The sequence below is a fragment of the Rattus norvegicus genome, chromosome 11, assembly GCF_021556685.1.
Source record: "Rattus norvegicus strain SHRSP/BbbUtx chromosome 11, alternate assembly SHRSP_T2T, whole genome shotgun sequence".
Classification (NCBI taxonomy): Eukaryota; Metazoa; Chordata; class Mammalia; order Rodentia; family Muridae; genus Rattus; species Rattus norvegicus.
In genome coordinates this window covers 54,709,227-54,721,010 of record NC_141544.1, presented here as the reverse complement: position 1 = coordinate 54,721,010, position 11,784 = coordinate 54,709,227, and the positions used below count along the sequence as shown (strand labels likewise).

At 38.9% G+C, this 11,784-nt stretch overlaps 1 protein-coding gene across 1 annotated transcript; it reads right to left on the bottom strand.

Annotated features, from left to right (window-relative positions):
* Window positions 1-10,529: 10,529 nt before the first annotated feature.
* Or5ac23b (olfactory receptor family 5 subfamily AC member 23B) lies at window positions 10,530-11,447 on the bottom strand. The gene has a single exon (NM_001001102.1). The coding sequence runs from the start codon at window positions 11,445-11,447 to the stop codon at window positions 10,530-10,532; it is 918 nt and encodes a 305-aa protein (NP_001001102.1).
* Between the last annotated feature and the right edge of the window lie 337 nt (window positions 11,448-11,784).

Sequence of the window (11,784 nt, the reverse complement as noted above, 5' to 3'; positions counted from 1 at the left end):
AGACTGGTAAAACCATTCTGGAAATCAGTCTGGAGGTTCCTCAGAAAATTGGACATTGAACTGCCTGAGGATCCAGCTATACCTCTCTTGGGCATATACCCAAAAGATGCCTCAACATATAAAAGAGACACGTGCTCCACTATGTTCATCGCAGCCTTATTTATAATAGCCAGAAGCTGGAAAGAACCCAGATGCCCTTCAACAGAGGAATGGATACAGAAAATGTGGTACACCTACACAATGGAATATTACTCAGCTATCAAAAACAATGACTTTATGAAATTCGTAGGCAAATGGTTGGAACTGGAAAATATCATCCTGAGTGAGCTAACCCAATCACAGAAAGACATACATGGTATGCACTCATTGATAAGTGGCTATTAGCCCAAATGCTTGAATTACCCTAGATCCCTAGAACAAACGAAACTCAAGACGGATGATCAAAATATGAATGCTTCACTCCTTCTTTAAATGAGGAAAAAGAATACCCTTGGCAGGGAAGGGAGAGGCAAAGATTAAAACAGAGACTGAAGGAACACCCATTCAGAGCCTGCCCCACATGTGGCCCATACATATACAGCCACCCAATTAGACAAGATGGATGAAGCAAAGAAGTGCAGACCGACAGGAGCCGGATGTAGATCTCTCCTGAGAGACACAGCCAGAATACAGCAAATACAGAGGCGAATGCCAGCAGCAAACCACTGAACTGAGAATAGGTCCCCTATTGAAGGAATCAGAGAAAGAAATGGAAGAGCTTGAAGGGGCTCGAGACCCCAAAAGTACAACAATGCCAAGCAACCAGAGCTTCCAGGGACTAAGCCACTACCTAAAGACTATACATGGACTGACCCTGGACTCTGACCCCATAGGTAGCAATGAATATCCTAGTAAGAGCACCAGTGGAAGGGGAAGCCCTGGGTCCTGCTAAGACTGAACCCCCAGTGAACTAGACTGGTGGGGGGAGGGCGGCAATGGGGGGAGGGTTGGTAGGGGAACACCCATAAGGAAGGGGAGGGGGGAGGGGGATGTTTGTCCGGAAACCGGGAAAGGGAATAACACTCGAAATGTATATAAGAAATACTCAAGTTAATAAAAAAAATTAAATATATCTTTTAAAGTATATATGTATTTGTTTAGAAGAACATTTTATAACAATTAAATATAGTTAAAAATTAAAATAGTATCAAAAAAAAACAACGAGTTTATGAAATTCATATGCAAATGGAGGGAACTAGAAAATATCATCCTGAGTGAGGTAATCCAACCACAGAAAAACACACATGGTATGCACTCACTAATAAGTGGCTATTAAGCCCAAATGCTTGAATTGCCCTATATGCACAGAACACATGAAACTCAAGAAGGATGACCAAAATGTGAATGCTTCACTCCTTCTTTAAAAGGGGAACAAAAATACCCTTGGGGGGGAGTAGGGAGGCAAAGTTTAGAGCAGAGGCAGAAAGAACACCCATTCAGAGCCTGCCCCACATGTGGCCCATACATATACAGCCACCAAACTAGATAGGATGGATGAAGCAAAGAAGTGCAGTCCAACAGGAGCTGGATGTAGATCTTTCCTGAGAGACACAGCCAGAATACAGCAAATACATAGGTGAATGCCATTATTAAACAACTGAACGTAGAACGGGACCCCCATTGAAAGAATCTTAGAAAGGACTGAAAGAGCTTGAAGGTGCTCAAGACCCCATATGAACAACAATGCCAAGCAACCAGAGCTTCCAGGAACTAAGCCACTAACTAAAGACTATATGTGGACTGACTCTGGACTCCAACCTCATAGGTAGTAATGAATAGCTAGCAAGAGCATCCGTGGGAGGGGAAGCCCTTGGTCCTGCCAAGACTGAACCCCCAGTGAAGGTGATTGTTGTGGGGAGGGCGGTAATGGGAGGAGGATGTGGATGGGAACAACAGTAGAGAAGGGGAGCGGGAGGGGTTAGGGGGTTTTGGCCCAAAAACTGGGAAAGGTAATAACAATTGAAATGTAAATAAGAAATATACAAGTTAATAAAGATGAAAAAATAAGAAATAAAAATAAAAACAAAAATTTCACAAAATTTTCATGACCCTCATGTATTTGGAAAAATTATAACACTTTATTAAGAGTTACCTTAAACTTAAGTTAGCTTAAATTCCACCTAAATTTGGAATATTATGGTAGCATCTATTTATGGCTATAAAATGATGCTTTGATATATGCGTGCAGTACTCATAATCAACCATCATTACAATATAATGAAGACATCACAGAATGTCTTCTTATGCCCTGAAACCTTCTTCCTGCAATAACCATTTCCTCAATCCATCAACATTCACGCCTCTGATTACTATATATCCACACTTCCATGTGTCTCAGTGTATTAGATTCTGCATTTAAGAGAGGCTAAGTAGTCCTGTGCCCTCTGGGTCTGGGTAATTTCATTTGGCATATCTTCCTGATTCATCCATTTTTAATGACATGATTTACATCTTTTGAATGGTATATTTATTTGTATATTTAGATTTATATCAAAAATTTATATATTTATCTCTTTGTAGGCTCATCTCATTTAATTTGCCAATCCACCCATCAGTGGGCATGTAGAATACTTTAATACATTAGGCATTAGGCATTAGGAAAGATGCTGCAGTGGACATTGGGGTGGACATCTTCTTAGTACACCGATACGGTAGGTCACTAGTTATCTCTGGAGCCAATTCCATCCTGTTTGCAACATACAGGCTTTGATGATCCACTGCTAAGATGTTGACCAAGTAAATATTCCTCTTTTCATTCCTCTTTTTCAAAGTAAAGTAACTAATATGTTTCTACTAGATTTTCCCAAAGAGTCAAATGAAAGGGAAGCTCTTGTCATTGCTGTCAGATGATAAAGACACGCAATGGTGACTTGAATTGTATTGGTAGTTGTTTTATTTCTTCTAAATGAACTTGCCCATATGAATTGAGGGGGGAAGGATGTGTGCTGTTCACTGGAAATTTATTTTAACTGTGTACATGAAGCAACATTTATATCACCTTTAACCTGATCTGTAGACCAGAAAGTCTTTTAGATAGAGTTAAAAAATGGAAAAACTCAAGCAGCAGTAGTACATTTTGAAAACACCGTTTTCATTTTTAATCACAATCGTAGTGTAACATTTCACAAATGAGTCCATCAAACATGCAATATTGAGCCACAGACATTTCCTTCCTAGCTACTGTCCCCCATCTGACCACTTTAAGACTATATAATCTTGTCAGTCTCACAAATTACCTTTCATAAGTTAGCACTTGAGACATTTCTTTCTTTAAAGTCTCTTTTACCATGAAGAGTATCTTGGTCACATTTCTGTGACTGTAAAGGAAATAGTCCATCAAGTTAAGAGAAAAGACAGTTCGAGGTTCACACATAGTTCCACACTGAGACAGTTCTTCATGACAGTTCACAGCAACAGGAGTGCTCCAGCAGGCACAGGGCATCCACAGTCAGGAAATACAACAACAAGAGAAGGTAAAGCAAGACTAAAGACTCAAATGCCTGTCCCCAGTGATTGACTTTATCCAACAAAGTCTGCAACTCCCAGAGGCTGCATAACATTTCCAAGAGCAAGACTAGCCAAAACCACAAGTTTAAACCTATGACCCCATGGCGACCATTTCCCTTTTAAACAAAAGCCTTCTACCCCTGGTCTCCCTGTGTGGATGGTCACCTCTTTTATTTATTTATTTATTTATTTATTTATTTATTTATTTATTTATTTATTTATTTATTTATTTATTTATTTATACACTCTAGATTTTATTCTTCTCCTATTCTAACCCCTGAGTGTTCCACATCACAAACCACCACCCCCCTATCTCCACAAGGATATGCCCACCCCACACACCTCACCAGACCTCTAAACTTCTTGGGGCCTCCACTCTCTGAGGGTTAGGTGCATCTTCTCTGACTGAACCCAGAACCGGGAGTCCTCTGCTGTATGCGTATTGGAGGCCTCATCTCAGCTGGTGTATGCTGCCTGGTTGGTGATGCAATGTCTGAGAGATCTCAGGGGTCCAGGTTAATTGAGACTGCTGGTCCTCCTACAGGATTGCTCTCCTACTCAGCTTCCTCAAGCTTTTCCCAAATGCAACCAGCCGAGTCAGCAACTTCTGTTCATTGAACAAGTACACATATCTGCATCTGACTCTTTCAGCTGCTTGTTGGGTCTTTCAGAGGGCAGTTATGAAAGGTCCCTTTTTGTGAGTGCCCCATAGCCTCAGTAATGGTGTCAGGTCTTGGGGCCTCCCCTTGAGCTAGAACACATTTTGGTCCTGTCGCTGGGCCTTCTTTTCCTCAGGTTCTTCTCCATTTCCATCCCTGCATTTCTTTCAGACAGGAAGAACAGTGGGTCAGAGTTTGACTGTGAAATACCAAGTCCATCCCTCACTTGATATCCTGTCTTTCTGCTGGAGGTGGGTTCAATAAGTTCCCTCTCCCCACTATAGGGCGTTTCATCTATGTCTCCACCCCTTTGAGTCTTAAGGAACTCTCAGGTCTCTGGTACATTCTAAATCATCCTCCCAACCTCCTTCCTCTTAATGTTGCCTGTTTACATTCTTTCTGCTGGTCCTCAGGGCGTCAGTCCTTTTCCCCATACCCAATATCAGATCATGGTCCCCTCTCCCTTCACGCTTAACCTCTTTCCTTTTCCTGTCCCTCCATCTTTCCCTCCTTCTGGTTGCTTTCTTCTCCTTCCCAAGTAGAACCAAGTCATCCTTGCTTAGGCCCTTCAGCTTGCTGAAATTTTTGCTTTCTGTGGACTGTATTTTGAGTATTCTATACTCTTTTTTTTTGCTAATATCACTTATTAGTGATTACCATGCATGTCCTTTTGGGTCTGAGTTACCTCATTTAGGATTACATGTTCTAATTCCATCCATTTGCCTGCAAATCTCATGGTGTCCTCATTCTTAAGGATTCTGTGTCCATTCTTCTGTCATTGGGCATCTGGGTTCTTTCCAGCTTCTGGCTCTCACAAATAAGGCTGCTATGAACATAGTGGAGCACGTGCTTCTGTGGCACTTCTTAATGCGGAGAGCACATGCCCTAACTTCAATGACCCCATTCTCTAAATCAGAGCTAGCACTGGTCAAAAGTCCAAAGTCTCAAGGCAGATTCTCAACTAATGGTACAAGGAAAATAACCTCTTAATTGTGACACTCCCTACTGAAAAAAAAAGGAACATGTGTCTATCAGGCAGTAATACAGATACAAGTTCAACTTGTTCTGTTGTGGGACATCTTGATTGTTTCCAGCTTCTTGCTATCACAAACAAGGTGGCTAACAACATAGCTGAACACATGCCCCTGGAGCACAGTGGGGCATCTTGTGGGTGTATCCCGAAGAGTAGTATAGCTGGATCTTCAGGTAGATCTGTTTCCAATTTTCTGAGAAATCTCCAGATTTATTTCTAGAGTGGTTTTACAGGTTTGCAATTCCACCAGCAATGGAGGAGTGTTCCTCTTTCACCACATCCTTGTCAACATGTTGTTGTCACCTGAGATTTTGATCTTAACCATTCTGATTGGTGTAAGGTGGAATCTCATGGTCCTTTTGATTTGCATTACTAATGACTTTGAATATTTTTAAGTGTTTCTTAGCCATTTCGAGATTCCTCTGTTGTGAATTCTCTGTTTAGCTCTATATCCCATTTTTTTGATTGGGTTCTTTGGGTTTTTTAGTGGTTAGCTCCTTGAGTTCTTTATATATTTTGGATATTAGCCCTCTGTCAGATGTGAGGTTAGTGATGAGTTTTTCCCAGCCTATAGGTTGCTGATTTGTCCTATTGACAGTGTCCTTTGCCTTGCAGAAGCTTTCCAGTTTCATAAGGTCCCATTTATCAACTCATGATCTTAGAGTTTGAGCCATTGGAGTTCTGTTTAGGAAATTTTACCCTATACTGATGAGTTCAAAGCTCTTTCCCACTTTCTCTTCTATTATTTTCAGTGTATCTGGTTTTATGTTGAGGTCCTTGATTCACCTGCACTTGAGCTTTGTAGAGTGACATACACAGATCTATTTTAATTTTCCCACATAAAGACTGCCAGTTAGATAAGCACCACATATTGAAGTTGCTTTCTTTTTTCCATCGTACATTTTTGGTTTCTTTGTCAAGGATCAAGTGTCTGTAAATGTGTGGCTTTATTTCTGGATCTTCAATTCTATTCCATTGATCAATGTGTCTCTCTCTGTACCAGTACCATACACATTTTATCACTATTGCTTGAGGTAAGGGATTGTGATTCCCCCAGCCTTTTTTTGTTGTTGTTGTTAAGAAATTTTTTTCACTATTCTGGGTTTTTTCCATTTCCAGATGAATTTGAGAATTGATCTTTCTGTATCTTTGAAGAATTGTGCTGGGATTTTGATGGCAATTGTGTTGAATCTGTGCATTGACTTTGGTAGGATGACCACTTTTACTATAATAATTCTGCCAATCCATGAGCATGGGAGATTTCTCCATTTTCTGAGAATTTGAAGTTATTTGTCATACAGATTTTTCACTTATTTGGTTTGAGCTACCCAAGATATATTATATTATTTGTGAGCATTGTAAAGGAAGTTGTTTCTCTAATTTCTTTCTCAGCTGGTTTATCATTTGTATAAAGAAAGGCTATTGATTTGTTTGAGTTAATTTTATATCCAACGACTTTGCTGAAGTTGTTTATCAGCTGTAGTTCTATGGTAGAATCTTGGGGGTTGCTTATGTATATTATCATCTCATCTGCAAATACTGATACTTTTACCTCTTCTTTGCCAATTTCTATCCCCTTGATCTCTTTTTGCTGTCTTATTTTTCTAGCTAGAACTTTGAATACTATATTAGATAGATATGGGGAGAGTGGGCATCCTTGTCTTGTCCCCTATTTTAATGGAATTGCTTCAAGTAACTCTCCATTTAATTTGATATTGACTGTTAGTTTATAGTAAATTGTTTTTATTATACTTAAGTATGAGCCTTGAATTCTTGATCTCCCCAATCATTTTAGCATAAAGACCTGTTGTATTTTTCAGCATCTAAGGAGATGATCATGTGATTCTTTTTTGAGTTTGTTTATACATTGGATTGCATTAATGTATTTTCATATATTGAAGCAACTTTGCATCCCTGGGATGAGCCCTACTTGATTGTGTTGCTTTTGATGTGTTCTTGGATCCAGTTTGCAAGAATTTTATTGACTATTTTTGCATTGATATTCGTAAGCGAAATTGGTCTGAAGTTCTCTTTTTGTTGCATCCTTGTGTGGTTTAGGTATCAGAGTAACTGTGGCTTCAGAGAATGAATTAGATAGCATTCCTTCTGTTTCTATTTTATGAAATAGTTTGAGGAATATTGGCCTTAAGTCTTGTTTGAAGGTCTGGTAAAATTTTGCACTAAAGCCATCTGGCCCTGTTTTGTTTTGTTTTGTTTTCTTTTGTTTGGGGGCGGGGGGGTTAATGACTTCTATTTCCATATGATATGTGGGCCTGTTTAAAAGTTTACCTGCTCTTGATTTAAATTTGGTATGTGGTATCTCTCTAGAAAACCATCCATTCATCTATATTATCCAGTTTTGTTGAGTACAGGCTTTTGTAATGGCATCTGATGGCTTTTTATTAATTTCATCAATTTCTGTTGTTATGTCTCCCTTTTCATTTCTAATTTTGTTAATTCAGATACTGTCTCTGTGTCCTTTAAGGGTTTATCTATCTTCTTCATTTACTCCAAAAAACAGTTTTTGGTTTTGTTGATTCTTTGTAGAATTAACACAGAAAATGTGATTCGTTTATACAACGGTATACTACCCAGCTATTAAGAACAAGGACATCCTGAGTTTTGCAGGAAATGAATGAAACTAGAAAATATCATCCTGCATGGTATGTACTCACTAATAAGTGGATATTAGTCCCCCCAAAAAGTACAGAATACCCAGGATACAGTCCACAGAACTCAAAAAGCTTAACAGGCCAAAGGGCCCATGGGATAATGTCTCAATCTCACTTGGGAGGGAGAAGAAAGCAAAAACAGTAGAATGAAGGGAGGAAGTGTCCTGAGTGAAAAAGGGACAGGGAGGGGAAGAGGAGGAACATGATCAGGTATCAGGTGGGAGAAAAGGACTGAAACCCTGGGGGCCAGAAGAAGGAATGGAAATATGAGGTAGGGGGGTGTTCCAGAATGTACCAGAGACAAGAGAGGAGAGATACTCTCAAGATTCAAAGGGAGGATCCTATAATGGGGAGAGGAAATGTATAGAGCCCACCTCCAGCAAAAAGGTAGGGCATTAAGTGACGGATGGGCTTGTCATCCCATAGTCAAAATCTCTGACCCATAATTATTCCTGTACAAAAGAAATGCAGGGACAAAACTGGAGAAGGGCCTGAGGAAAAGAAGGTCCAGTCACAGGCCCAAGGTAGGTTCCAGGTCAAAGGGAGGTCCCAAGGCCTGACAGTATTACTGAGGTTATGGAGTGCTCACAAAAAGGGCCCTATCATGACTGCACTCCAAAAGACCCAGCAAACAGCTGAAAGAGACAGATGATGATGATGATATTTACATCCAACCAATAGACAGAAGCTGCTGACCCCTGTGGATGAATTGAGAAAAAGCTGGAAGAAGCTTAGGAGAAAGGAAACCCTGTAAGAGGACCAGCAGTCTCAACCAACCTGGTCCCTGGGATCTCTCAGACACTGGATCACCAACCAGGCATCATACACCATCTGATATGATATAAGGCTCCCAGCACATATTCCACATGGTACTGCTAGGTATGGGTTCAGTCAGAGAATATGCACCTAACCCTCAAGAGATATCAGACATAAATATCACAATGAGATACTGAGATTTTTAAGTTGAGTGAGATCAATTAGAAATAACAACAACATTATGTGAATTTTGTCTTAACTTACATTTTCTACTACAGAACATATTACACCATTAATTAATAACTTAGTCTCAATCCGGTGTTTAGAGTTGTCACCATTTTTTCTCTGAAAGACCTCTAAGTCATCCTTACTCACCTCTGGAACATCATGAAATAGGCTTAATAGTTTAATATATTTTCTCTACCTCCTGAGATTGCAAACTCCCATTAGAATAGTCCATTATTCTCTGCTTATAGCACTTGAGGGCTTATCTTGCCCAGAGTTTTAAACTATTTTGTATTTCTGCTGCAAACAAATTCCAAAGGCCTAAGAAACACAAGTCAGATAATGAAAGAAACAACACTGGATGATACCAACATTCTGACTGAGCTGCTTGTCAGAAAAAGAGAAAATATATATTGGGGCTAAAATTTCCTAGGGAATATGGTCCCTGGGGCAAGGAGGTCAGTGTGGCAGAAACTTGAATCAGTGCAGCACATTGCATACATTCTCAGAGAGCAGATAACAAGTGGAGTGGAGCTATTAGGACTCAAGTCCTGCTTAAAGAAATCACTATCATCCAGCTGGGTTGAACCTCATAATAGTTTCACACTCTTCCCAAACAGTGCCAAACTAGGAACTAAGTGTCCAACATCAGTGCCTATGGGACCATTTCACATTCACTACAACAGTTTTATTCCTTATCCCTTCAGAAGGTTGAGTAAATAGTACAACCATGTTCTCAAATACTCTGCATTGTGGTTTCTAAAGCTGATACAGTTCAACTTTTTCTCAGATTTTTTCAACTCCCTGAGAAATTATAAAGTCGTGGCAAAAATATTTCTTATCAACCCTGTTGATTTCATGAGTCTCAAGAAAAGAAGCACAGCGTATCTGTTTACCTTACTCTCAATGAGATTCATTTGGAGACCTTGACTAGTAGATGTAGCAAGATCTTTGGTTCAGGGCCAAAAAAATGTGTTAAAAACAAAACATACACACATGCGGAAATAAAAAAATTAAAATGACAGCCATTTTATAAGAATTCAAAATTTTCTTTTTATGCTACATAAAAGTTCTTTTGATTTATGATTCCACAAATTTGAGAATTTTTGATAAAGGTAACATAAATATTCTTTCAGATTATTTTTAAATCTCAAGAAATCTTTAAGTTCTTAGGTGATATACCTTGTCAAATGTTGCATAATTAGTCTTTATCTATATACTGGTAATACGACTCCAAATTATTTAAATAAACTTTCTTCAAGAAATTATTGGGATGGAAAATAGGTTTCAAGAAAATCATTTATGCAGCCTAAGATTGCTTTTTTGATTTAAAAACTGAAAAAGTTGTAATATGGATCTTAAAACCAAAAGCTTAATAAATTAATGATGAAAATAATGAACTAGATTCACAGTGAGTATGAATTTCAAAGCAATGAAAAATTCCAGTTAACTTTTAAGTCCTTGTTAATTATTTTATGGCCATATTACTAAGAGAGCAATTCACAGTCTAAATTTGCATTTTTGTTTAACAATATGTAAAATTTCAATTATATGCAAAACACAAAATCAAATATTACAATGGAATTCAACAAAGAGGAAAGGGATGGAAAAAGTCTTAAAATATTTAGTAATTATTTATTATCTGATGACTTTTCTCAATGCACACAAAACTTCCTTGTTTCTTAAGCTGTAAATAAAGGGGTTTAGCAGAGGAATCACAACTGTGTAGAACAGAGAATACATTTTATCCTTGTTTTCACCTGCCACAGACCCATGACTCACATACATGAAGAGGAGAGTACCATAGAACAAAGAGACAGAGAGCAGGTGGGCACTGCAGGTGAAGAAAGCTTTTCTTCTGCCCTTCTCAGACTTCATGTTCAGGACAGCAAATAGGACACGGGCATAAGAGACTACAATGGTCACAGAGGTACTGATTTGTATGGAAGAAGCAAAAATAAAAGCCACCAATTCATTAAGAGATGGATCTGTGCAAGAAATTACGTAGAGTGGCATGATTTCACAGTAGAAATGGTCAATAATATTAGATCTACAGAACGTTAATCTGAATAATAATCCCACATGAACTATAGGGTTTAGAAAACCAATGATATATGACATACTGATTAGCACAGTGCAGAGTCTTTTGGACATCAACACTAGATAGAGCAGAGGGTTACATATGGCTACATACCGGTCATAGGCCATCGCTACCAGGAGGAAGCATTCTGTGGTTCCACTGAAACAAAAAAAATAAAACTGGGCAAAACACTCACCCATGGATATCACATCATTCCTATTTAAAAATTTCATAAGCATCTTTGGTGTCACCGAGGATGAACTGCAGGCATCAGCAAAGGCTAAATTTCCAAGGAAAAGGTACATGGGTGTGTGAAGATGGGGGTCCTTCCAGATGAGAAAGATTAAGCCAAGGTTGCCCACCATGGTGGTGACATAGATGAGGAAGAACACCAGGAACAGGGGGACTTGCAGCTCTGGACGATCTGTTATTCCTCTGAGAACAAACTCAGTCAGCAGGGTGCTGTTTCCTCCCATCCCAACCCCTCCAGATGCTCACTGCTGAGATGAGACAAAGAAAACATAACCAAGACTCAGTGAGAACAGCACCAGTTCAAAGTCCACTCATCCATGTCAGGTTATCCATAAGAAACAAGAACAAAGCGAGCTGTTTCTGCTTTCAAAGCTTTCCTGAAGTAGGGATCATTTTAGGAACAATTTTGATGCATACATTTTATAACATGCAATTATCTGAGAAGTAACTGAGATCATAGACATCAGTTCACCTGACCTTGTAATTTAATATATATTTAGATTATGTTTAACTTAAACACATTAATAATTTATATTTGTATATAAAATTTATAATGGCAAA